The sequence below is a fragment of the Amphiprion ocellaris genome, chromosome 1, assembly GCF_022539595.1.
Source record: "Amphiprion ocellaris isolate individual 3 ecotype Okinawa chromosome 1, ASM2253959v1, whole genome shotgun sequence".
NCBI lineage: Eukaryota > Metazoa > Chordata > Actinopteri > Pomacentridae > Amphiprion > Amphiprion ocellaris.
In genome coordinates, this window is record NC_072766.1 from 11,675,307 (window position 1) to 11,702,941 (window position 27,635).

A 27,635-nucleotide genomic window follows, 5' to 3' on the forward strand; every position below is an offset into this window, starting at 1 on the left:
ATCAGATGAGATTGGGTGTATTCAGTCTCAGAAACAAACCTACAATGTAAGTTCTGTACCTGACATGATTCAAATCTCCACTCACACCTTTTATTTGTCCTTTGATTGCTCCAGTACTGATTGATGCCATCATTTAAGCCAATTTACAACAACACCTTGTAGGAAATGTGGTGCAGAGGTAAGTTCTGTGCCTCACATGTTGAAGGTCCATGGTTCAAATCCCCACTCACACTTTTTATGTGTCCTTTGGATGCTCCAGTACTAATTGCTAGCATCATTTAAGCAAAGTTAGAACAGCATCTTGTAGGACAGGTGGTGTAGAGGTAAGTTTTTTGCCTGGCATGTTGAAGGTCTCTGGTTGAAATCCACCTTAGTACCTTTATTATCTTCACCTACTTAATAGTTTTGTGTACCATCATTTAGGAAAACTAACAGTTACACCCAGTAGGAAGGATAGTGCAGTGGTAAGTTATCTGCCTCTCATCTGGGAGGTTTTTGGTTCGAATCCAGCCCAGGGCTCTTTTGACACTTTATAAGATAAGATAAAGATAAGATAAAGTTCTTTATTTCTCCCCACTCCAGGGGAAATTTACATTGTTACAGCAGCTTTATTTACAATATATACATACTTTGGCTGTATGACAACCTCTTTCAACCATCATTACAACAAAGTCCACGAAGGACCTTGTGTGAAAGATAGCTCACACATAGGTTGTGTGTCTGTCATGTGGAGGGTCACGGTTCGAATCCCCACTGGGAACCTTGTGGAGGATGATAGTGGAGTGGAAAGGTTCTGGTCTGTGGTGTGGAGTGTCAGTGGATTGGAGTTGAAGGGTGGTTCCAGCAAAAACAAGAAGTTGCCCGAAAAAGGTAAAGAGCGTGAAGAGCGTGAAGAGCGTGAAGAGCGTGAAGAGCGTGAAGAGCGTGAAGAGCGTGAAGAGCGTGAAGAGCGTGAAGAGCGTGAAGAGCGTGAAGAGCGTGAAGAGCGTGAAGAGCGTGAAGAGCGTGAAGAGGGTGAAGAGGGTAAAGAGGGTAAAGAGGGTAAAGAGGGTAAAGAGGGTAAAGAGGGTAAAGAGGGTAAAGAGCGTAAAGAGGGTAAAGAGGGTAAAGAGCGTAAAGAGCGTAAAGAGCAGGAAATCAATTGAAATGTATGTTTTCTTTATTAATGTTGAGTTACAGCATTGTATTTAACAGTTACATATTATAAACATGAAAAACAACATGACTTCATCTTCCTGTTGGTTTGTGGCTATGATGTATATTATATACACCACCATTCGTAAGTTTGAGGTCACCGCGGGAGTTTCGTGTTTTCCATGGGGGCGCACACTTTTGTTCGTGTGGTGGCGTGGCAGCACAAGGGTTTTCTATTCGTCGGTTAGCCTTTCGGCACCATTGGCTGGCACGGTGTGGCGTTGGAGCGCGGGAGTGATGGTTGCTGGGGGTGTTCCTCTGTGCCCCTGTGGAGATATTCCATTAAAAATCTGTGTTTTTTAATGCAACTTTATGCAAAGAGCGTAAAGAGCGTAAAGAGCGTAAAGAGCGTAAAGAGCCTTTCAAGAAGATTTTTGGCGAATTTTGCCCAAATGTGAAAAAAAAGCTTGAGCAGAGTGGGGGATTGAACCTGCACTCTCCAGGTTCCAAACCACCATCACTACCTCTGGACTACCGGTCCTACATACCCAAATACAGGCTTTTCTTCTATTCATCAAGGCGGTGACATCAACACTGAAAGAAAAAAAAACAATCCACAAAATCAAAAAAAGAACATGATCTACCTACAACTTTTAAAGAACACGCTAAAAAACACAATACTAAAAAGTCACACTCTTCTCCTCATCACATTCTTCATGTCAAATCACTTCTCTTCACTACAAATGGGAGAGAACAGCAAACAAATAAAATACAACTTATGGCTTAAATATCTTCAAAATCTCTTTGCTATTCCTCTACATTCAAATTCCTCAACACCACTCAACAATCACCTGCAGGATCTCTTACTTCTTTCTTAGCTCTGACAAAACATCTTCAAGACTCTGAGAAGACAACTCATTTTCAACACATTTGCTGCTTCGTCTAAGTGTCCACACACATCTCCAGTCATCCACAGGCCTCACCACTGATCAGCTGCACAAACTTACATGTTAAACTTCTCCAAAGATAAAATACAGGCCCTTCTGTCTGATCACAACTTTTACTGGTGGCTCATATTTCAAGTTCATTTCCTTGCAAAGTCTTTATTTTGGATTAAAGTGGGATCTGTGACCAGGCAGATCACTTGTTTATTCTTAGCATTTGGATTTCACTGACATTCCTGTCATGTAGAAAAATAGAAATATCTTTGCATTGATTCAGCTAAACTAACTGCAGACACTGAGAGGCGTAAAGTTCAACAAATGCTGTTTTTATTTACTTCACTGGTGACATCAGTAGATGCTTGCAGTGAAACCACCACTGCAAATATTTATGCATTAAAGTATCGCAACTGAAAACTCTCTACAAACGTCCACTTCTAACACCACAAACATGATATTAGCTGAACATAAAAACATACACATATGTAACTCATCAAGACACACAAAAATGTAATTGACACCCATGACAAAAATCCAACAGGAAGTCAGCCACTTTGAATTATATGTCATATGTTTTGACGATTTTGGGTCATTTTTAGACATTTTCAAAAGCTATAAACTCAAACAGGGTAACACCGAGAGAGATGAAATTCGGCCAGGATGTACTACACACATGGGTGATCAAAAGTTATCAAAATGCTCCGCAAAAGTCTGAGGGCGTGGCCATGGCGGCCTCCTGAACTTTGATGCTTCGCCATGAAACATCAACTGCTGTGTAACCGCCCTAAACATGCTCCAATCTGCCTCAAACTTTACATGTATGATCAGAGTCCCGCCCTGATGACATTCACATGCTGAAATACAGCCACAGTCATAGCGCCACCTGGTGGATAGAAGGAAAAGCTCTATAACTAGCCTGTACATGATCCGATCTGCCTGAAATTTTACATGCGTGATCAGAGTCCGACCCTGATCACATCCGTAGGCCGACATACACTGTCGGTCGCAGCGCCACCTGGTGGATGGACAGGAAAAGCTCTATAAGTAGCCTGAACATGGTCCAATCTGCCTGATATTTTACACGTGTGATCAGAGTCCGGACCTCATCAAATCCATAGGCCGACATAAACTGTCGGTCGCAGCGCCACCTGGTGGACGTGCGTGGATTCGCCGACCAGCAAGGATGCGATGACCCGTACAACGCTGCTTGCAGCTTTAATTTTTAACTTGAGTTTGGAGTCGACAGTTTTTGTCAGGAGGTTGGACTTTAGGCTTTGTGCTGGAGGGTTGAACCGTGATTTCCAAGATGTTCAAAGTGTACAGACCTCTTGAGTCCTGAGGAGATGAGCTTTCACACAGTCTGAGGGCTGAAATGTTCGAAGTTTCACAGTAGTTGTGTGTAAACTAGAACCTTCAGATAGTCCAAGGACTCGTGTCTTCTATGTCCATGTGTAGTTGTCTGTTAGTTTGAAATGTCAGATAGTCTGAGGACTGAAATGTGCAAAGTGTCTTAGTACTTGTCTGTTAGTTAGAAATTTCTGTTTAATCGAAGCCTTAAAAGTTGTGAACATGAGTCTTGATTTCACATTTAGAGTATCCATTTGAGTTTTGGTGAGACGTTCACCTGTGTGCTATTTAGAAATGGTCCAGAAACTTTGATTGTATTCACTGAAAAGTATAGTTAGTGGTGATCAGAAGTTAACATTAGTTTGATGAATGATTTCAACTATTAGTAGACTTTATGAGGGAAGCAGTTTTGAGAAAAGAGTTATTAGTAAATCAATTCATAGTGCAACCCAGAACATTGAAAGAGGAACTGTTTGAAGAAACAACTAGATGTTTTTGTTTCAGAATAGAAAACGTTTTAAGATATGTAAATGAATTTTTTTTTTTTTGGATTTTGTTATTGTGTCTTCTGTGTAATTAGATATTCAAAAGTGTCACTGGTGTTTTTCCAATTTTTTGTCTGTTTTGAGATTAATCTTAAAAGTTTAGTTTTGGTCTTTTGTCATTCTTCATGATTTTATAATATTAGATTAGATGTTCAACTGTTTTGTCTTTTTAATGTGTAATTGTTGAGTGAAAAGTATTATTGGATGTGATGAGTTAAAATATTATTTTCAATATTAAATGTTTAGATAAACTGTTGTAGTTTGTAATTTTAAGAACTTGTAGTAGATTTTAATGTGTGATTGTATATTTAAAGTTTTCATAAAAAATTGTGTTTAATTCCTAGTGAAAGTGTTATTGTCTTTAAGATGTTATCTTGTAAATAAACATTTAACTATTTAAATAAGTGTAGTAGTCTCTTTCACGTTTTGTTTGTATAGGCGTAGTGAGAGACAGCCAGACAACGGGGTTAGAAATAAGAGGTAGGCCAGCTCATACAGCATGGGGTTGCAAGCGAGAGTCGAACCCGGGCCTCAGCGGTGTGGACCTAGTACATACGTCAGAGGCGTAACCCGTACAGCTACATGAGCACGCATGTTCTGGACTTGAAAACGTGCATAAATCGAATAGAAAGTCTAGGTTTAGGGTTACAGAGCAAGGTCCTTACAGTTGCAATGCAAAAATAGGGCAAATGTAATATTACACAAAAATATTTTTAATATTAGTACTAAGCAGCCGAATATTAAAAGAAATTAATTCCCGTTTTTTCCGGCAGCGTCGTGATTGCACTGTACCGCTAGGATTACTGTACCGCTAGGATTACTGTACCGCTAGCATTTCTAGAGCCACGACGCTGCCGGAAAAACTCCAACTTTATTTTGCAAATTTTTTGGCTTGAGTTGCTTAATATTAAATTATGAAAAATGTAAAATTTTATATCCATTTTTTTTGGTACATTACAACTGTCAGGACCTACCTCTCCAATCCTAACCCTTCCCCTAGACTTTCTATTGGATTGATACACCTTTGCTGCCAGGCAACATGAGTGATCATATAGCTCTGCGGCTTAAGTCACTGACGTATGTAGTAGGTTCTCAACGGTGAGGCCCTGGTTCGATTCCCGCTCGCAACCCGATGCTATATTAGTTGTTCTCATTCTTATTTCTACCCCATTGTCTGGCTGTCTCTCACTACGCCTATCCATCAATCAACTGCAAAAGACTACAACACTTGTTTACAAATTTCCTGTTTATTTATTAAATACAATTCTTTAATTTCTTACATCTTTTTCCCCCCATACTTTATAAAAGTTTTATTGTCTTAACTTTTTCCCATTTATTTAATTGCTTCTTTTTATGTATTTTCTTTCTTTAATCTTCTTCTTTCTACAATTTAACACCAACCTTAAATTTTTGGTCATTTCTTAACATTTTCTAAAGCTATAAACTCAAACAGGGTAACACCGAGAGAGCTGAAATTCGGCCAGGATGTACTCCAGGCATGGGTGATCAAAAGTTATCAAAATGCCCACCTTAAGTCTGAGGGCGTGGCCATGGCGGCTTCGTGAATTTTGGTGCTTCGCCATGAAACATCAACTGCTGTGTAACTGCCCTAAACATGCTCCAATCTGCCTCAAACTTTACATGTGTGATCAGAGTCCAGTCTTGATCACATCCATAGGCCGACATGCACTCTTGGTCGCAGCGCCACCTGGTGGACGTGCGTGGATTCGCCGACCAGCAAGGATGCGAGGACCCGTCCAACGCTGCTTGCAGCTTTAATTATTTTTGAAACTAGTCAAAAAACATGTTGAGTAACCTCTGAGAAGCCTATCTGAATTTGTGTCTTTGGTTATAGATAGTATTTGGTAATATACCAATTTTCTATCCATACAGAGGAGGCATACTTTAAATGTATTGAAATTATAAGGCATCTTTGAGTAAACTTCAAGTATCATTTGAGTATCTCATTGCCAGGCTGACTGCCCTGGTTTTCGGTAATCAAAATATGGTCCCCCTAGGTTTCTTAGAACATTGCTTGACAATTTCACAGCACAACACAACTAAAGTGTAAATAAGAATACATCAATTTTTCCATCACATTAAACAGTGAGAGGTTCCTGCACTTGTTTTTTTCTGAAAGTAGCTAAATGGCTCAGCCACAGGAAGGTGTTGTTTGTGACTGCAGTCTTGACAAAATGCTCAGCGATGCTTTCACTTCAAGCGTGAAGTTTGAGGTTTTTCAGCTTCCTCTTCTTCTCGTGAGAAATCTGATGGTGTTGATTAGTGCCATGTACATAATCACCAACTGTTGCTTAATGTTTATCTTTGTATATTCCTTAAGAGCTGCTCTTTCAAACAACTTCACAGTTCCTTGGCTCCTGTGTAACGCGTACAAAAGAACGGGAATCTTGACTCAAAGATCCTTATAGTGTGATGGATGCTGACCCAAAGCCTCACAAATTAGCAAATGAAATATCAGCATTTACAATTAAGTAATACTTTAAATGTTGTAGGGCAGCAGAAAGAAACAGGTGCATTTCAGTGCTATTCTTTTTTCAGCGTGTCTGAGACATTTGTGAGTGTGACTTTCATCAAATAAAAACAGTCAACACTGTAATTTTGACATGAGTTCAAGATCACTTATCATTAATACTTTCATTTTCATATTTACCACAACTGACTGCAGTGTCATGAAAGCAGAATCTCTCAGAGTTTCTCATTGTTAAAACGATAGTCATATTATTTTCACTTGTTGTTGATGGGAAGAAGATAAATTACCTTGATGTAACAGCCGTAACCAGTGTTGTAACAGCATTCTTCACCACTGTTTGAGCTCCATGTAGGGCTTGTCAATCACAGTGAGATCACAAGTTCTGGCTGTAGAGAAAGGAGATTAAAACCTGAGGTTTAACATGTAGTGTGTGTTAATACATTGTACTAGTTTAACTGGTTTAGTATCCCAGCTTTCAAGGTTGACTGTGCTAGCATGCTATAGCTGATGAACAACAGCTGATTCGCTGCCAACAAGTTCAAGATGGAGGTCAAGCTTTATGATTGTTTTTTTCAAGGAGCATGTAGGCATAAATAGAATGCAGATGGTAACTGTTTGGCTCACAGGGCATAATAAACTAAAGAAATTTAAGACTAAACCGAACATTGCATTCCAAATAGTACGGGGCGAATACACTGTGTGAAACTCAAATCATTTAGGTTAGACTAGGGATTAGGAGAAGACTCCACATAAATTGTCAAGTACTTAATTTAAAGCCAGAGATGAGTCAGTAATGAGCTGGTTGGCTCTTGGTGGATGATTGTAGTTCTTCACCCTCCTGTCGTCCTGCAGGTCAAATTGACCCGTTTTAAAATTTGAAAATGTGGGGAAAAAAAATACTTTCACAGTGAAAACTTCCACATTTTCAACATTTTTGGGAAATTTTTGAACATATTTTGGTGCAAAAAAAGAAATGCTAAAAAAAAAAAAATGTTTAAGAACATTCGGGAAAAAATCTACCAAAATCCAGCAAATTTCGTCGGATTTTGGTTGATTTTTTTCTGAATGTTCTTAAAGAAAATATTAGAACTTTTACTATATATATATATATATATATATATATATATATATATGGAATCAGTTTAGATAGATTTTTGGAAGATTTTTATTCATTTCTTGAAAATATTTAAATTTTTTATTTTATTTATTTTTTTTTTTACATTTTTATTTCTTGCCAAATTTGGGGATTTTAAAAAAAAAACTTTTAAAGGAAATTTTTAAGGAATTTTTGGAATTTTCTTCCTGAAGATTTTGCAAATTTTTATAAATTTGGGGAATATTTTGCTGAGTTTTTGGATTTTTTTCAGACAAGGGAACAATATTTTTTTTTGGTGCCCGTAAATGAGGACAACAGGAGGGTTAATTCATGTGTCCTTGACAATGACTCTGACAGCAGGAAACCTCTGTGTCTTCACAGTTTTGTCATTTGTCAGATACTGAAACAAATGGAAGGTGTACAATAAACAGACTTTGTGGTTCTGTGTTTGCTTTAGCACATCACTGGAGGATACAAGGTGACTTATCACCCTGATGGTCCGGAGGGACAGGCCTATGAGATTGACTTCACGCCACCGTTCAGAAGATTGAGCATGACACACGACCTGGAGAAAATTATGGGAGTGAAATTCCCTCCTACTGACAGCTATGACAGTGATGGTAAGAATCTGTGGAAATGTAGAGATAGACTTCATATTAGAAGACCATTGTAACACTTGTTTAGGTGCGCTAATGGTGAACGGCGCCATCTGTTGTACAGTCTACTGCTGTCTGTCATTTTTCTTTACCTCGCAGTAGTGACTACTTTTTTCCTTGCAGTTGGTTGGAGATTTCCTAGAAGTCACATGTCAGATGAACCCAACATTTATCTGTGATCACCCTCAAATCATGACTCCTTAGTTGAACGACTCAACAAGACAGAGAGAGCTTTATGAGCAGCAGGCCAAGGTGTGTAGAAAGCATAAACTGACTTATATTTTCCCTTCTATCTTACTGCATTGTCACAAAATCTAAGGGTTTAGACTCCGTACTGTTACAGTGAATATAATACAGCATGCAAATCTGTGCATGTTCAACATTTGAGATCTTTTTGTACAGGAAGGGACAGTTTAGCTGAATAAATAGTTTAATATTTGCATTATTTTATCCAAGAAAATCTAAGCAGAAAATTATCAATATATAATAAAGCTTTTTTTCATTTGTTAAAATCCCCCCAAAAATCTATACAATTTGGTAATTATTTATTTTTAAGCGATTATTGAGAGGTGAAATAAAGATCAATCAAGACTGAAATAACAAAATGTGTTTTCCTAAAAATAGCCAATCCTACCAGTGAAATGGGGACACCAGAAAACAACTATGAATTCACTCAAATATTTTTATGCTACAGTAAGATTATTCCACACAAAACTGGACCAAAATGGACAAATATTTACAACTCAGCCACGACCATTACAGCATCTACTGGTGCAAGTTTTGTCATATCTGTGAGTATTCATTATCCTAATATAAATGCAAGTATGTAACACATTATGTGCAGAAATAAAGTTTTTGCAGACTGGGTATGCTCCTTATTTTCAAAGGGCCTGGTTCTTCTGGTGTTGTGTTATGTGCAAGTTCTTATCTTTACCATTAAATTGTCTTTAACAAGCTCTGATGCATGATTGTTTCACCAGAGCTCTGTTTCTGGTCAGATTTCAGAGCGGCCAGTCATTAGCTGGAGATGACAAAGCTGTGACTATTTGTGACACGAACTGCTGCCTTTAACATTTTTATGATACTTTACAAATTATTTTGTAGTTTGTATCCTTCTGGAAGACCGGAAGGCCAGAGCAGCACAGTAGCTTCAAGGACAGGGAAGAAGATTTTAATCTACTGAGACACCTCAGATCTTCTCGGGGTCCTGAACCCTCCAAGAAGCTCCAAGAAGGATTCAGGTTCCTGACTTTTCCTTCTTGATGACAAATTCCAGGACAGTTGTAATGATCCTTATTAATCAGATAATTTAATCACAATATATATTTCCATATTTTCTCCAGGGAGAACCAACAACCCAGAGGATAGTTCTCTGTGGGTGTGTCACTAGCACTCACTCCATTGTTAGAAATATGGATTTGCTCAGCTTCAACTAAGTAAATAAAATAATTAAATAAGATGATAATTTAAGTTTTGACCTGTTTTAAAATATTTTCTGAAGGGATCAGCACCATGTAAATAAAGCTTTAGTCAGCTTGGTGACCACCTGCTCAAACAGCTGGATTTCAGACAGGACACAGATGTGTTGCTGCCATAAACTGTACAATATTCATAAAACTCTGTTTAAGCTAATAGAGACACACTAACCTGTTTATGGCATTAATGTAATAAAGAGATATCATCTCAAACAATCCATCAGTCAGAAACCAGTAAGTCCTTGAATGCTGCACAAACTGCATTAAGATGATGAAAGCAACGGCACATTATTCCTGCTCAAAAGCTTGCATTAAATCAGAATCCAGAGAAAGTGCATATTTTTATGGAAAATATTTAGATCTGTTCATGGACTGATCACTGTTAATGAGCACAAAGTAAATGTATTTTATCTCATTTTAATATTCCCCCTTTGTGAGTTGTGAGTTAGATTATACTTTTACTGTATACAAGTTTTCAGCTGAAGATTTCAGAAAATAAATACATGCATGTACTCAAGTCCTGTATAAAGTAATTTTCAGCAGCTGCTACTTTACTTGCGTGTTTAACCTCTACTTCACTACATTAAAAAAAAAAAAAACTAAAACTTTGCAATCTCCTCAGTTGAATCTGTTAAACTCTAAGCTTAAGACATGTTTTGTTGGGCACAACCTTTGATTTTACTTGACTCTAGTTGTTATGGGTTATGCCATTACAAATTTGTTGTAGTATTTATCTCTAATTGTATTTTTATGTTATTTTATTGCTGCCTATGGATTTTGCCATCAGTAATTTTAATATGAATTGTTCAGTACTTTAATTCTTACTGTTCTGCTCTATATGATGTTTGCTTGCATTATGAAGCCCTTTGCAACTTTGCTTAAATGGGTACTATCCAAAGAAACACATTATTACGTGACTCTCAACTGCTGTTTCAGAGCAGTCCTTCTGGCCTGTCATAGCAGGAAAAGCATAAGTGTAATTCATAAATAATTCATAAAGCATAAAAAAACAACTGCATTCCATTTAGGTGAGCTTGTTGAATGATACTAGTGTTGTGTAACCTTACTCTAACAATTAATAGAACTGAGCCATCATCAACAAAACTTGCTTCACCTTTGGTTTTCCTGCTATGACAAGCAGCAATGTTGTGAAAAATGTGTTTACATAAGATGTAGAATTTACATGCAAAACAAACCTGCAAAGTACTGATGTAGTTTTAACTATCAAAACTATCAAACTACCCACTAATAGGCAGGACTATCGTAGGACTTGTACTCTCCTCTCTTTCATATATTTACATAAATACCACCACTGCATGTTATCGCCTTTGTGTCTTCTCTCTCTTGTTGTTGTGTTGTGTCCTCTGCAGGTTTCTCTGTATATGAAATATGTGAAATGAACACTTTTCATGTTATATGAGAATAGCCTCTCCACTTTTAAAACTCGTCTGAAGACCCACTTCTTCACCCTGTCCTTTGACTGAGCAGAATCACCTTAAATGGGCCTTTTATCTGTTTTTACTGCTTTATTGTATTGCTTTTATTGTTCTCGTATTGTTATGATTTATTTTACTGTAAAGCATTTTGGTTGGCCATAGGCCTTTAAAAGTGCTATATAAATAAATCTGACATTGACATTGACATATGTTGAATACACTTGTCAAACCAAGAAGATGTTTCATACCGAAAAATATTTTTGGACAATTGTTTTTAGATTTTAAACTTTAAAATGGATCATTTTGGCCCGCAAGAAAACAGGAGGGTTTTAAAGGCTTCGAAACACAGCAACAGACAAGAGTCGACCATAGACTGTGGTGTCGACACATCCTGAGCAGAGAGTTGCTGGTTCGATTCCCGGCAGCGGAGCATTCAGTGCTTGTCTTTCCCCATATTTACTTTCTATTTCCATTGGCAATATCAATAAATGAATTTAAAAAAAAATTTACATTTTCCTTCACTGGCACGAAGGCACTTTATAATATAGCTACCTCCCCCAAAATATTTATTTCCAGCTGGAGCAAATTTGCAAAGGACTACTCTGGGATTTTTTTTGCTATTATAAATGAATGTACACTGTATGATTGTGAGCTGTTGTTAAAAAATGTTTTCACTAAAGGCTGGGACAAACTAATACTTTTGGACTCGTCAGACTGTCTTGTGAACCCGAGTCACCTCTTCCTCCTCCTCCTCTTCCTCCCGACCCCCCCCCCGCCCCGCTCCCGTCGGCAGCTCCCAGCCAGTGGGATGGTGCGCGCTCCCGCGGTCCAGTGTGTGGTGTGTGCACTGTGTTCGCCAGCGGGTACACAGTGAGTGAAGATGGCGATGAGAGCGGCGGTGCGGTGCCTCTCTGCAAACTTTTCATCCAGGCTCCCGCAGCTCCCGTCGGCAGCGCAGCTCTCAGCGACTCGGCTGCTGTGGAGGAGCGGCTCTCCGCGGACACTGAGCTCGACCTCGGTCCTGTCCACAGGTAAATAAAATAATAATAATAATACTGATAATATTAATAATAACACGGCTGGCCGAAGGAGCTGCGCTTGGTACATTGTACATGCGGTTCTGGTCTCACATTCCTGTGTGACTGTAATGGACGAGAAAAAAAAAAACCCACAGTGTCACTTTCCCACAGCGGAGCAGAGGAATGCAAACAGGGAGGGCAACGAAAAGTTTGTTTTTGAGTTGGAGGTGGCTGTCAAAGTACAAAAACTTGTACAGGTTGGTTTGGCTAAAGCACACAACAATGCTGAGGTGGAGGACGGTTCAGCCACGAGCTCCAAATTGAGACAACTAATTACCTCAGTCTCGTGCAGCAAGAAGCAGCTCGTTAATCTGAATTTACCCATGATCCTGTGTGATGCTATCATGTGATCTAAAATTGAATTACTTTCTCCCACTTTCCTTTCATTTCTTTTTATTACTCTGGAATATTACAGCTTTAAAGAATGTTCCAATTAATTATTTATTTATTTATTTGTATTTTTAGGCTGTGGAATAGTTACAAAAACACTTCTAAAACCTTTTACAGCTGCAACATTCAGCTCCCAGGACTGACTCGGAGCTCTGGTCGTGCATCAGCATCTCATACAGTTCACAATCTGGTTCAAACCTGTATTTCTCTGCATGGTCTGATGCCCATACTGGAAACTGTTGAGGCATTACAGTTCCTCCCTCGGGCTACTGTAGTGATGACAGCATGAGGCTGGAATCAAAAGGCTTTAACTCTTGTTTTTGTAATGGCAGATTTGTCTCGACGGTCTTCTTGTTTTACCTTTTTATGTCAGCAATAATGATCTAGATCCAGAAATGCACCTGCAGAAAAGTCAGAGATACTAAGTTTGAAAAGTAAAAGCACTATGGTATTGCACAAGTAGTGGTACATAGTACAGCTCTTTGTTCTTTGGCCATACAAATGTTGCACTTTGAGGCTGGTGTTTTAACAGATTGCCAAGTCTGTGCAGCTCGTAAGATTCATCATAGCACTACAGTTGTTTGTTTACAATCATGGTCTATGCTGATTAATAGTTTCACAATGCTGACACATTTAAATTAGACGGCCTGTTCCACACTAACTCATCCCCTTGTTCTCTCCGTAGCCCTAAAGTTCACAGATAAGCATGAGTGGGTGCAAGTGGAGGGTGGAATTGGCACCGTTGGTATCAGCAATTATGCTCAGGTAGGTGGTCGGGTCAGTTTGTCTTGAAATCCTTGAATTGTCGCACACTTTGTTCAGAGGTTTACTGGTGATAATCTAAAAATAGTGATATGCTAATGCCTGTACTGTGCACTTCAGCCCTGTACTTTGTCCTCAGCCGCTGCACTAAAACAGGAAGATTTACTGTTTTATGACTATTGTTTGAAACAATTGATCACTGCCTCTCTGCAGATATGTGCTGGAAAATGTCAAGTATGGTCTTGCTTAGCTATAAATCCTTCAATGAAAGGAGGACTATTTTATCTCCAACCAGAAGGCAGCTTTCAGAGGAATGATTATTACTGCTGTATCTTTTATATTTGAGTAGTGACAACAAATTCTGAAAGTGGCCACCACTCAGGTTTGCCAAATCCACTGTACAAATGATTTTAACTTTGCTGCCATCCTTTCAAAAGTGCTAGGAGTAGGTTTTATAGTTTAATATGTTGCAAGATTGTGAACTTGGTCTACTGTTAAAGTGTTTCTAATATGACAGTGCAGAGAAAATCATTTGAATTGTCAAACATTTGTTGTCTGTCTTCTTTCAAGACCTCTAAATCACCTCAAACTTCCAGTATTCTCAGCAATTTCCGATGTTTCCCTCACATGTGCTCATATTCATTAACCCCCTATCACTGCTTCAAAAAGAAAAGCTCATAAACTGTGGATGTGATTATTAGCATTACTGACCAAAGTGTGAACTTTATCAGCTTGTGCTAGTACTGTACTTTGTATGGACTTTGAGCAAACCTCTGATCTTCAGCATCTTGAAAAGGTGAACTTTAAGTAGAAGCCTAGTTTCCCCTGGGTGTTGCAAATTTATACACATTCATTTACGAAAGCCATCAGTGTTCCTGTGGTTTTCTAAAACCCCTTAAAGTCTAAAATTGTTTTAATTTCCCATTACTACAAATTATTTCTATACTTTAGGCAAGTTTAGACTTCATTTAGTGGACTGAAGTACAAATTAAGTGGCAGTGTTTTATGTGTTATCCCAGAAGAAGGCCTAATTTAAGGACAGAAGCAGTGACGGCAACACCTTGACATTTAAATGTACAAATATCCCCCAAATTAGAGGTAATATCAAGGTTCCAGTTGTTTCAGGCACCAGGTTAAATCTGTAAAAGACCTCACTTTAATGCTGCTGCCTCTGTGCTGGTCAACCATTAAGCTTTTAGATTTATATTATCAGACGCATTTTTTAGGTTTATAATTTTAATACAGATATGCCAGTTTGGATGGTTGCTCACCTCTTATTTTACAACAATTTAAAGTCTAAAAATCGTTAGAAATGAGTGAAGTTTTCTGCAGCAAAGGAAACATTTTGTCTGTCTTCGTTTTCTTAGGAGCACTAAATGAGATTGGCACTGAGATCTGTTGCACCCATTGTGGTTTAGTAATGTTTAGGTGTAATCAAAGCACAGGTGTAGGTCATGCATGCACACACTTGTTGTGTCTTGTACAGAGAATCAGTTTTGTTATTTTCATCAGTGTGAATTTTTGGCTTTAAGCCAAAACAGCGTTTAAAGTGTAAATGAGGTCCCCAGCATTTTAGTTCCTACCTTAGTAAAAAGTCAAAATGCATGTAGAATGGCTTCTTTTCCCTTTTCACATCATTGAGTAGAGCACTGTACACCAGCAACCACATTTGAGCTTCATAGGTTTGCACATTCAAATTCTAAAAAATTATATTACCCTTCTGCTCTGGTTCTGTTGGATAGCAGGCAACTCGAGCGTGACTGCAGTTTCTTCTATACTGTGTCACTGCAAACGTCAATGTTCTTTGTTTTAAGAGAAATGCTGAAATTGCAGAGGGGGTTTAGCAACTTCCAGTTTATGTTTGAATGAGCAAGAGATGGTTTTACATCTGTGATGAGTCTTGGGTCTCTGCTTCTAAATTATCCATGAGGCCGGCTGCAATAGACAATCTGCTGTATGAATAAGTGGCATACTGAACATTTCCTCATGGCAGTCATCTCATTGGACTAGCAGCATTTGCATAAGACAGGAAACATTACCCATTAGCTGCTCTGTTACATTTTAGACATTTTAAAGGGTGACTTTTTGTGCCGATTCTGTCATCAATGATGGGCATACAAACTGGTTCTATGCTACCATTTTATAATTGGGAATAACATGTCCTTCTCGAAGGTGATGTTGAATAAATCTGGTCAAATTCTGCAGGCACAAATCTCATGAAAATTCCAAAACTTAAAGGATAAATAACACAAAAACAGATGTCATGGGTCAACATGTCCTGAGCAGAGAGTCCCTGGTTTGATTCCCGGCCAAGGAACATTCACTGCTTGTCATTCCCCTCCTGTCTTTCACCATATTTACTTTGTCTTTTCATTGCCAGTATCAATAAATGCACAAAAAGAATCCCTCAAAAAAACTAAAAAACTGTATTAATACTTATTTCCAGCTAGAGTAAATTTGCTAAGAACTGAGATTTTTTTTTTTGTGTTATAAATTAAAGCACACTGTATGATTGTGAACTGTTGTTAAAAATAGTTCACTAAAGGCTGATACATACTAATGTGTTGATCTTTTATGCAGTTTGTTGATTCTGCAGGTCATTAATTGGTTTTACTTGGGTTTAAATAAGACTTCACGCATCACACAGTCTGTTGTACCATTTTAGGAAGCATTAGGTGATGTGGTATACTGTGGACTCCCTGAAGTTGGCCAAAGTCTTGAACAGATGGGTAAGAGCCCTGAAAACACTGCACATTTAGTAAGTAATTGTTTTGAGCAATGTGATAAGAACTTTCTGCTGTGTGTGTCTGTTGTAGAGGAGTTTGGTGCCTTGGAAAGCGTAAAGGCTGCCAGTGAGCTATACTCACCATTGACAGGAGAAGTGACTGAAATCAACACAGAGCTGGCAGAAAACCCTGGACTTGTGAATAAAGATTGCTATGCGCAGGGTAAGTGTCTCGTACTTGCTTTTATTCGTCCTTTCCAAGAATCTCTCCCAGCAGATTTGTTGCCACGGCAGTTGACAACTTGCCAAACCAGAATAATGTCACAGCTTGTTTATAAAACCAGTACATGTTTAACTTTTAAAACTCTTACCTTTCAGGGTGGCTAATCAAGATGACCATTGAAAAGCCGGAAGAACTCGATAGCCTCATGGATCAAGCTGCGTATGATAAATTTATTAAGTCACTTGAAGAATAAATCCATAACCTCACTGTGCTGCTTTGTAATGTAATTACAATCAAAGACTAGTCGGCAGGTTACTAACATGTTGTGTAATAGCTTCTTCATATGTGGTATTTATTTTGATACTGGGGTTTTGCTATCAAAATAATTGAAATACTCTGTAACAACTTCCACTTAGAAGGTTAGGATTTGTTTAGGCACTAGCACATCTAAAGGGCTCTTAACATGAAGATTTGTCGGTATCGAGTCGTGTTTCTGTTGCTTTGCTGCATTTTTAAGTGTGAACGGATGTGGTGAAAGACTGGAAAGGGCCGTGTCAGATTAATAAAACTTGGTGTTCAGGTTTGAGTTGATACGTCTCTAATTATTTAAATTTTTCTAAGTTTTACAATCCAAAATTACATTTGACATTCATGGCAACTAAAATAAATATGCAGGAATGTATTGTGTTGATTGTGTTAAGGTGGAAGCAAGTTACACACCAACAATAACTTTACTGCTAGTAAAAATAAAGGTTTATTCATTTTATAATGTGCTTCAGCTGGATATGCTCAGATAATGTTGCTGTATTTGTGCTGACGGGGCACACTGCTTTTTTTTTTTTTTTTTTTTTTTGCTTGTTCTAGTTCCGTACACCTTGACCTTTGCCCTCAGGTGAAGACAGACCCAGATTGCAGAGGCTACCTGATCAATGATTAATACGTTAGTGGTTTGAAAATCAGCAACTGAACAAAAAACACTGCGCTCTCAGGCTGATAAAGGAAAAATAAAAGCTGTGATTGATATTCCTGAATAACACACACCTCTAGTTCTTTAAATCATGCAAGTTATTTTTAATTTATGTTTAAATGTCCTCACAATAACCTCCTCTCAAAAGGCACTGTTCACCTTACAAATCTCTGCAATGAGAAATATATTTATTTCTTCTAAACATATAATTATTTTGCAACAAGTTTTTCCAGTCCCTTCATTATTCTAGTAGGAAACACACCTACACAGGAAACAGACAAGTTCAAGCAGGGCCAAGAGAGGCAACAGTGCACACAAAAAACTGCTCAAAGTTATTTGTGTGATGAGATTAAATTGAGAACAAATACTTCATTCTAGTCATTCATCAAGACTAATGTAGTTGCTGCTTCATTGCTTGTGTAGGTGCATTGCAGTCTTCATGAATGGCACGTGAACAGTTCTGCACAACCATTTTTATCAATCTCAACACCTGAACCACAACACATTCTGATTTAATACATTTTTCAATATATAGTGCTGTAATCAGGAAACATCTGTCTGAATAAAAACCTGGTGCACTTAGACTGGAATCCTGCACAGCAACACTTTGTGATTACTGCATAGCTGCTTCCACAGAGGTGTGTTCACAGCACACCCAGATGCAGGCCTTGTTTTCCTGTGTGAATGCTAGCGGTAATGAGTTCTTTATGCTGCACCTGCCAGTGCACCCATAGACCCAGTAATGTTAAATAAAGGACTACCACGAAAGTAGCAGAAACAGCATTTTCATGTGAGAGGTTCAAAAATAATAGCAAGAAATATGAAAGTGTCACTCCTCTTGTCTGTAACCTTTGACTGTCTAACAAGAAATGTTAATAACAGTCGCTAAGAACCACCAAGCACAAACGTCCTCTGGAAAGAAACTACAGCTGTCACATACCTAATATAGATGTGTTTACCTGGGGTGAGGAGGAAAAACAACTGGACTGGACCTCTTTTCAGATTAAAGTAAATTCATCATTTTATTTACAAATTAAAGTCTGGGAGCTTGGATGAAGAGCAGAGAGGCTCAGAATGCAAAGTGTTTGAAGTCCAGTGTGAAGTTTCTGCAGTCTGTAATAATTTGGGGTGTCATATCATTCGCTGGCATTGGTTAGCTGTGTTTTACCAAGTCCAAAGTCAGCACAGCATCTACCAGGAGATTTTATAGCACTTCATGATTCCATCTGCTTACAAGCTTTATGGAAATGCTGATTTCTTTTTCAAGCAGGACTTACCACCTGCCTAGAGCACCAAAACTAGTGTAAAATGGTTTGCTGACCATGGTATTACTGTGCTTGATTGGCTTGCCAACTCACCTGACCTGAATCCCATAGAACAGGGTTAGATACAGGCTTTTGTCAAGAGGAACATGAGAAACACCTGACCCAAATATATAGACAAGCTGAAGACCTCTATCAAAGCAACTTGGGCTTCATCACCTCAGCAGTGCCACAGGCTGATCCCCTCCAGGTCGTGCTGCATTAGTGCAGTAAAGAAGCCCTAAACGATTATTGACTGTACAAAAGAACATACTTTTCAGAAGTTGGACATTTCTGTATTGTAAATCGTTTATATTTTGAGATACTGAAATTCTGATGTTCATGAGCTATAAGCGATAATCATGAAAATTAGAAAAAAGAAAAGGCTTGAAATATCTATTTATCTATTTATGTGTAATGAACATAGAATATATGAAATTTAATTTTTTGAATTTAATTGAAAACGCAACAGTTTTTCACTACATTTTAATGCACTATACCTATAGTAAATGTGGTAGGCTTCCATCTAGTGGGCAGTGCAAAAACTTGTGAATATACTATCATGAAATAATCATTATCAACATCAGCTTGCAAGTTAAATTTCATAAATAGTAACATAAGCTCAGACTGAAACTAAATTATACATGTTTAAAACATTCACAGTAAAATTAATAATGTTTGATGATCAGATATTCATATAGGCTTTAAAGTCTTTATACTTGGCTGATGTTTAAGTCCAATCTTTGATGACAAAATTCAGCATTCACAGATTTTTTAAAAATTAATATATAACTTTACACTGATCTTAATTCTACAACTATACAAAACCCAAGCGTAGTATTAATAGTCATATTTTCAAAATCAAGTCAGGTTTATATGGTCAAACAGTCAAACAACAGCAAAAAAAAAAAAGAATGTACAAAAAGAATGACAGGATAGATACTTGTAAAATCAATTTAGACACACAAACACACACACACACACACACACACACACACACACACACACACACACACACACACACACACACACACAATAATACTACTAATAATAATATTAACTATAAAAACTAGGCAAGACACAACTACTCTTACGATCTCTGCTTAAAATATTAACTCTCTAAAAAAATAGTTTTTTTAAACTAATAGAAAACATAGTGCCAATATTATAAACAATACTATAATAACGATAAAACAAACACAAGAAAGTTCGTTGTGGGTCCCCAAATCTACACAAAGATGAGGAGTGGGATGTTACCTCTACTTCTTGTAGTCTTGCTCAAATGACCTATTTTCATATTGTGATTTAATTATTAAATGCATATATTTGTGCGGACAAATATAGATTCATGTGTTGCTAATACTGATATAATTAACGGAAAGAAACCAGGCCTCAACATTAAAATAATCATTTAATAATTAAAACTGTTCTCTGACGTTGACCTGTTTCTGTAGGGGGGAATGCTCCTATATATACTCTTTGAGAAACATCTGTTCGCCCATTGGCTGGTTGTTTCATATCCCACAATCCACCGCTCTTCAACTTCCTTTTTCCTTTCGGCCATTTTCCTCCCTCGTAGGTATGAGAAATTTTCCTCCAAAGATTTCATAACAATCTGCTCTAATCCATCGTATTTTATAAACCTCCGCAAATTTCACTTACAACTTGAAATACTGTGTTTTGTCGTATTTGAAATGCGGCCACTATTGTCATAGATTTCCTCGTTTAATTGCTTATTATCTCATGTTTTAGTGGTGCTACCCGGTCAAGTGCTAACTGCTAGCACTGCCGCTACAGTCCAGCTTTAGCAGCTCCTAATTTTAAAAGTGTCCATGAAAATATAAGTGAACATAGACATTGAATGGTGAAATGGTGAAGATGAGTACTTATGGCGTGCCTCAGCCGTGTATGAACAATGGCGCATGCAGTTAGCCAGTGGCCTTGTTAACGTGTTAGCTTAGCATCTCGAACGTAGCGGTGTGTGTACTGACTGCCGGCATGACATCCACTCATGTCTGCGTGCCACGCTGTGTTGCAGGGAAGTAGGCAGCCATGGCCCCCAGCCGGAATGGAATGATCCTGAACCCTCACTTCCACAAAGACTGGCAGAAAAGAGTGCGCACCTGGTTCAACCAGCCAGCCAGGAAGATCCGCAGGTGAGAACTGATTGGTGATTGATGCTAACTGGAGCTAACGCTAACCCTCCACTGCACGGCTCCATTAACGAGCAACAGAAATCAACTTTGTAAGCGGTATAGTTACAGTCACCTACATAAGCAATTCAGCATATTAAATTGTTGCTCAAAAATATACAGCACAGGTACTGTTTCTTGATAAAATGCCACGTATTCTAAGGACGTACAGATGCTATAAGAAACCAATGAGACCTCATCATGATTTACTGCTTTTAAATGTTGTCTGACGCACTGTTTTATTTGCATGGATAAAATAGTCTTTGCAGTGGGGTATAAACATGTAGTGGTGGTAATAGGAGTTCAGCCAATCAAGGCAGGGTTTCTTGTGTTTATTTGTTTGATGGCATGGCCTCGTGGTGTAACCGTCTTGAAGACAGTGCCATTTGTGTCTGTATTTAGGGCATTCATGAGGTCACCAACTCCTCTAGTGAGATGCTCTATTTTTGAAATCAGTTGTGATTTTGAACAACATTAAATGTGTAGATGGCTAAACGTAATGTTGTAGGTGATTGATGTTTGACATAGTTATGTAGCAATTCCTTAAAGACTAATGTGGAAACATAGAAATACTAGACAATCGTTTTAATTCTTTGACACGCCAAAGAATAATTGACTGTAGAAGAATATTTGGCTCTCGGTGCCTGTAATGAAAGAGGTCCTTGGTTACTCTTGTTTGACTAAATACTTCTTCCTTCAGGCGAAAGGCTCGTCAGGCTAAGGCCCGTCGTATTGCTCCTCGTCCTGTTGCTGGACCACTGAGGCCACAGGTCAGATGTCCCACTGTCAGGTACCACACCAAGGTTCGTGCCGGACGCGGCTTCACCCTGGAGGAACTCAAGGTAATACTTTATACTTGTCTGTAAATATATCTTATAAGGAACAATAATAGATGTGCAATCTCTTGTGCCCTTAAGCTGAGTATTGTTTGAAAACAGGGTTTCAAGGAAATCTCTATTAATCAAACTGTGAATTGATACAGATTGGGGGAAAGAGTAGCAGCCTAACTGATTAATGGTGTTTATCGATTATTTTGTCTCGTAGAAACTTATTTGTCTGTCGGTTTGATTGAGACTCTAATAGTTTTGAGTTTGTCAGGACTATCTCCAAATCAGAAATGCTATTGACAATTACTAAGGATGGAAAGTAGAACAGGCGTAATATTTCTGTGATAACTCATGCATCCTACCCTACTAAAAAAACTCAATATTTGTAGAGGAGCATGAAGTGCTGCTCAAAGACTTGATGTTCTTGCCAAAGTGTACCTTGATTTGCCTCCCATGTACTTTCCTGCTGTGGGATGAAGGCTAAATGGTAGTCTTCATGTGGAGTTTTTAGATATGTTTATTCATGAAATGTAGGGTCAAAGAGAAGTTTCTGTTTTCAGCGATGCACACCATCAGTATTTGTCGATAAAGGCCTAAAAATAAATGAATGTTGGCATTGGTCCAAAATGGACATGGACAGCTCATGCCTCTCAGATTTAGGATGTGCAGTTTGGTTTTAAACATCACATAAATGTTTTACATGTAAGTTTAGAGAAATTGCTTATTCTGCTCTTTGAATGTGATTATTTAAAGCAATATCTTACATCTTTATCTGTCTGTAGACCATTGCAGTAAGAGTAAGGATAATATGTCAGTACGACTGCAGGAGAGAACAGATATTTTTTGCAGTTAGCTACAAAAAATATGTGCGAATATTAGCAACCACTCAAAAACAAAATTCAATACATTTTTAATAGAAGTCATTTAGTAGTGTATGGTGTGTGTTTTTACATATATATGCGTATCTATACACACACACACACTATTGTACTCCCATTCCCATTTTTTAAAACTTTAGCACCATGGTTAATTCCCGATGCCAAATTAAATAGCTATATAATTTATGGAGTAAAGTAGCAAATATGTCGCGTATTTACATTCAGTTCTCAGCATCAGACAAACTTTTGAGCAAAAATTGCTGCAAATTTAATGTTGGAAGGAGTCGACTATGCGGCCCTTAATACTATAAAATGTCCACTGTTAAAACCAGTGCACATGAGATTGTTGGCTACTACAAGACACAATGATAATGTACACTATCAGGATATGTAAATTTTACTCTTGCAAATAACGTGTTAAACTAAATAATGTCTTTAGACATGAGCTGTTCAGGGGTTGGGATGGATTTTGAATGTAATTGTTCATGTAAGAACACTCTTTGCTGACCGGTGTGGTCAAGTACCTTAGATAGTTGGTAGACAAGTACAGGGCTTTCAATATTTGGTATTTCTCAATATTTTTTCTACTCATGAAATGAACTATACAGTAGTGCAGTGTTTCTGTAAATACATTAACCCTCTGCAGTATTTTTTACATTCAGAGCAATTTGTGCACTGTGTTGAATTTCAAGATATTCAAGAATCTGTACAATTTCAATCGTATTTAGGTACATTGCTTGTTTTTTTCTTTCTTTACTGATGTCCCTACATTTTTGCACTGTTCTGTGCTGCTGTAACACCACAAATTTCCCTCCTGTGGAATTAATGAAGGGTTGTCCTGTCTTCAGAACTGTCGTATGCGTTTGCATTGCAGCAGTCGCGTGATGACAAATCTCCGGAATCTCTGTATTTCCTTGATGAATACTTTGAACCCTTTATCTGATGACTGCTATTTATTACTTTAAAATGAAAAACTAATTTGACTGTCGTGATTTGGGTATCAGTATTTTTTAAATATAGAGACCTGTCATCCAAATCACAGGTTTTGATTAACTCTTGATGTGCTGTGCTCTCCCTTGCAGGCGGCTGGCATCCACAAAAAGACGGCCCGGACCATCGGCATCTCAGTTGACCCTCGTCGTCGCAACAGATCCACAGAATCTCTTCAGGCCAATGTACAGCGTCTGAAGGAGTACCGCTCCAAGCTCATCCTGTTCCCCAGGAAGGCTTCAGCCCCCAAGAAGGGAGACAGCACTGTAAGTATCACTTTCATATCTTCACGTGGAGCATTAAGATCTACCAGATACTTAAATGTTGCACTTTTAATTCACTTGAGTTTTGATTGTTTGGCTCATTTTCCTGAGAAAACATGTTAAAACAATAAACAAAGGCATGTGGTCAGATGTGAGTTTTACATCAAAATTGAATCATTTTTGAGCTCTTTTCAGTGTTTCGTTACGTTTTCTTCAGCTTTTAAAAATGAATACAATTAATTTATTACAGGTGTTTTATATTTTGAAATATTAACAGTGTAGAGACTGGACTGGATTAAAAGTCTTACTTCTTACAGCTGCCCACATTCAAGAAAAGATCATAGTTTGCATTCTGAGTACCCCTCTATTGATTTATTAGATTGGTTGTGTTTGGAGTGTTTTGAATTGCTCTGCACGGTTTTTTGGTCACCAAATGAACTAGGGGACATGTCAGTGAACTTTTCAAAACCCATTGAATTTGTGAACTAATCCACTCAAGTAATATGTGAGTTTTCTGTGAGATAATTGTGGAAACTCAGTCTGTTGTGCCATCAGTAATGCAGATTGACAGCAAAACCTGTTCTCATAATCTGACCACTTTAAAAATACAGATATTTGTATTACTTTGAGCTTTTAAGTTTATTGCTATGGGTGAAAATTAAATACGTACACTAGAATCCCCTGTCGGCCAATTATTTATGTAGTTTCTCCCAAATGCTGGTGCTGGCCAGATGTTTATCAGCCTTGTTTCATGTCTCGTTGCCAAATATGGATGTTTTATTTTTGTTCTCAAATGAATTAACTGTGCGATCATTTCAGGAGGAGGAACTGAAGATGGCCACTCAGCTCTCTGGTCCAGTCATGCCCATCAAAACTGTAAGTTGCAATTCCTGCAAGGTTCCTCATTATAATCCTGTGTTATATTCAACAGTATTAAGACAGATTAGATGAGCAGGTACACACCAGCTGGAAAAATCTAGCCAGTTTGTTGTTGGTGTCTGTCATTCAATATCTGCCGTCATATCGTCATTGATGACTGTTGACAAACTGAAATGTAAGAGCAATAAGATAATTTTACATCGAAGCAGTCAGGTGATGACAAAACTCCGGAATCTCTGTATTCCTTTGATGAAACCTTGAACCCTTTTTCTGATGACTGCTCTTCAAAAACATTGGTTGTTCCACCAGGTTTAAATCGTAAATTCCCAAAATTGATCCTGAATTTTAAACAATTTAGAAAAAACTGACAGGATTTAGTCATTTGCTGGATATAGAATTATTGAACACTGTGAGAAGTTGCTAATGAAATCACTGCTTTTTTACATTTCAGGTACACAAGAAGGAGAAGGCCCGGGTTATCTCTGAGGATGAGAAGAACTTCAAGGCTTTCGCCAGCCTGCGTATGGCACGCGCCAACGCTCGTCTTTTCGGCATTCGTGCCAAGAGAGCCAAAGAGGCTGCCGAGCAGGACGTGGAGAAGAAGAAGTGAAAATAGTCACTATGGAACTTTTCAAAATAAAGTGTCTGAAAAGAGCAACGTGAGAATGTCGTGATTATGATCTGGTTTAGATTGACAGGTGGTGGTTTTCACGGTGTAATCATAGATGCACAGCCAAGACGTGACTTATAGATAGGATGTGTTAAATGCTGATGGCTTCAGAGTGCTGCTTCTAGCATATGACTGTAGAGAACAAAAGCTTTAGAAGATAGCCGTTTGGTGTCTCAACCATAAAATATAGCTGCAATGAAAAGAACTTTTTCAAAATCATAGTACAAAAATGAATAACATCAAAAATCTGGCTACATCCAAAACCGGATTGCAGGAACAAAATAAGTCAGCCATTGGTTAGTGGTTAGCACTGTCGCCTCACAGCTAGAAGGTCACAGTTTCGCTTCCCGGCCTGGAATCTTTCTGTGTGGAGTTTGCATGTTCACCACGTGCCTGCGTAGATTCTCATCTGGTTCTCCTGCTTCCTCCCACAGTTCAAAAACACGCTCAGGTTAATTGGTAACTCTAAATTGCCCATAGGTGTGAATGTGAGTGTGATTGTTTGTCTCTGTGTGCAGCCCTGTGATAGACTGGTGACCTGTCCAGGTGTCTCCTGCCTTCACCCTAAGTCAGCTGGGATGGACTCCAGCCCCCTTGCGACCTTAATGAGGATTAAGCGGTGTATGGAATGTTGGATGGGTAAATTCAGTCATGGCTCTGATGGCATACACAACACCAGGATTCTGAAACTGTTGTGGCTAAGTAAATTATTTTTTTAAGCAAATTTGACAAGATGTGTACAAATGATCTACAGAGGCTTTTCTCTGAGGATGTTACAGTGCGTCATTCTTAATTCTACCAAAATGAGTTGTTCATTTCAGTCTCATCAGGCATGGCAATTTTCCGCCGTTCCGCGGAAATCCGCCGTTTTAATTTTCAAATTGATCATTTCTGTGAATCATCCAAATCCGTTGAGAAAATTTTAGGGGAGGTGAGGTATGTTTTTGTTACTCTTGCTCCCGGTTTTTGAGAAGCGCTCGGCGTTTCTCCCGCAGCGTAACAGACAAAAGCCGCGATTCCACAAGCATCTACTGGGCGCGGTACGGTTCGCCACTATTGTATCTGACTCGGCTCGTCTCGGTTTAGTTGTTTTTCCATATAGCCTCATCGTGGGTGGAGTCGTCATAGCGCAGCGAGCCGAAAGTCCCTTAACGTCATTTGCGTGCGACACAAACGCAACATAACGGAGACGATGGTTCACCTGCTGCTCGGTCTGTGGCTTTCTGTCAGATTCAAAGTAATAGAAGAGTCGGAGAAAGCTGAGAGCGGCGAGTCGAAACACTCAGGAGACACTCAGGAGAGTTTGGGAGGCGATACAGCAGTATCAAGCCGAAGACAAGAGGATATGAACGAGACGACATATGAGGGTAAGCTAATGCTAGTTCGCTAGCTATCGTGTATCAGTCCTGTGAACGACCCTGTAATGGCTGCAGTTTATCGCTATTAGGTATTAAAATATGTATGCTGTGTATGTGTTTCAGATGCTCTCTGATGAGACTTCATGGGATTTACCTGAAGCAGCAGCACATGAGCCTGCAGTGGCACAAGGTGTAGAGGAGGAGGACAGAGATGTACAGGATGCACTGATGCACTACGTGTCATGCAAAGTTATTCTTCTCGTTATACTTCTGTTTTTCTGTCCCCGGACCCGCTATTGTTTTCTTTATTGTTTTCTTTAATGCAATTCTGACAATAAACTTTTGTACCTTTTGCAGATGTGTCTGTGCTATTGTTTTATTTGTAAAGGTTAGCAAGATTACATGACAAATTAAACACCAAAACATTAAAACAGCTGTTTTAAGAATATTCCAGTTTGATAAATCAGTATTGCTTTGGTGTAATTCAGTCAACGGAATTATGAACCATAAAGGAGTTTGTGTTAAAACATGTTAAATCCCATTAAACATAAATGCATTATTAGGGAATACAGAATTGTTTGGTTCAGACTGTTGACTCTTTTCCTACCAGTGTCTTAACAGACAAAATGAAAAGTTATGATGCAATCACATAAGTCACAAAATAGTTTATTAGTCAGCAGCAAAATCAAAACTATTTACAATGTGCAAAGTACAAACTGTGGTGGGCCTGTCCTACAGTGGAGGGCTTAAAGTAAAACTATATACAACTAAATCTCAAGTCTCTGGGAGGTGGACTCGCTGGCTGCCCACTGCCTGCCCCAGCAGACCCAGCAGCCCCAGCACTGCCTGCACCAGCTGCCCCAGCACACCCAGGAATGACTGGTTTCTATCTTTCTATCTTTCTAGACAGTGTAGCGGCCTATCTACCTATGGCACAGATAGCTAGACCTCTACTGCTAACTATGTAGACATACATCTTGCACTGAACTACTGCCAATGCTCAACCATGT

At 38.5% G+C, this 27,635-nt stretch overlaps 2 protein-coding genes and 2 non-coding genes across 4 annotated transcripts; all 4 read left to right on the plus strand.

The window, feature by feature from the left end:
* Window positions 1–11,947: 11,947 nt before the first annotated feature.
* gcshb (glycine cleavage system protein H (aminomethyl carrier), b) lies at window positions 11,948–16,886 on the plus strand. The gene is made up of 5 exons (XM_023274210.3): window positions 11,948–12,152; window positions 13,276–13,355; window positions 16,018–16,081; window positions 16,169–16,300; window positions 16,456–16,886. Exons 1-5 carry the CDS (start codon window positions 12,002–12,004, stop codon window positions 16,551–16,553), a joined length of 525 nt encoding a protein of 174 aa, XP_023129978.1. The 5' UTR covers window positions 11,948–12,001; the 3' UTR covers window positions 16,554–16,886.
* Window positions 16,887–20,025: 3,139 nt separating this feature from the next.
* rpl13 (ribosomal protein L13) lies at window positions 20,026–25,251 on the plus strand. The gene is made up of 6 exons (XM_023274208.3): window positions 20,026–20,147; window positions 20,607–20,724; window positions 21,461–21,602; window positions 23,548–23,721; window positions 24,538–24,594; window positions 25,049–25,251. The coding sequence occupies exons 2-6, from the start codon at window positions 20,621–20,623 to the stop codon at window positions 25,205–25,207; spliced, it is 636 nt and encodes a 211-aa protein (XP_023129976.1). The 5' UTR covers window positions 20,026–20,147; window positions 20,607–20,620; the 3' UTR covers window positions 25,208–25,251.
* On the plus strand, window positions 23,348–23,426 carry LOC111571137 (small nucleolar RNA MBII-202). Its single transcript, XR_002746342.1, has one exon. It is a non-coding gene; the product is annotated as a small nucleolar RNA MBII-202 (small nucleolar RNA).
* On the plus strand, window positions 24,812–24,892 carry LOC111571138 (small nucleolar RNA MBII-202). The gene has a single exon (XR_002746343.1). It is a non-coding gene; the product is annotated as a small nucleolar RNA MBII-202 (small nucleolar RNA).
* Window positions 25,252–27,635: the final 2,384 nt, after the last annotated feature.

Coding starts and splice junctions, on each gene's coding strand:
- gcshb (XM_023274210.3), top strand. CDS start 12,002: ATGGCGATGAGAGCGGCGGTGCGGTGCCTCTCTGCAAACTTTTCATCC. Junction 16,082..16,168: donor CCAAAGTCTTGAACAGATGG/GTAAGAGCCCTG, acceptor TGTCTGTTGTAG/AGGAGTTTGGTGCCTTGGAA. Junction 16,301..16,455: donor TAAAGATTGCTATGCGCAGG/GTAAGTGTCTCG, acceptor CTTACCTTTCAG/GGTGGCTAATCAAGATGACC.
- rpl13 (XM_023274208.3), top strand. CDS start 20,621: ATGGCCCCCAGCCGGAATGGAATGATCCTGAACCCTCACTTCCACAAA. Junction 20,725..21,460: donor CCAGCCAGGAAGATCCGCAG/GTGAGAACTGAT, acceptor TTCTTCCTTCAG/GCGAAAGGCTCGTCAGGCTA. Junction 23,722..24,537: donor CCAAGAAGGGAGACAGCACT/GTAAGTATCACT, acceptor CGATCATTTCAG/GAGGAGGAACTGAAGATGGC.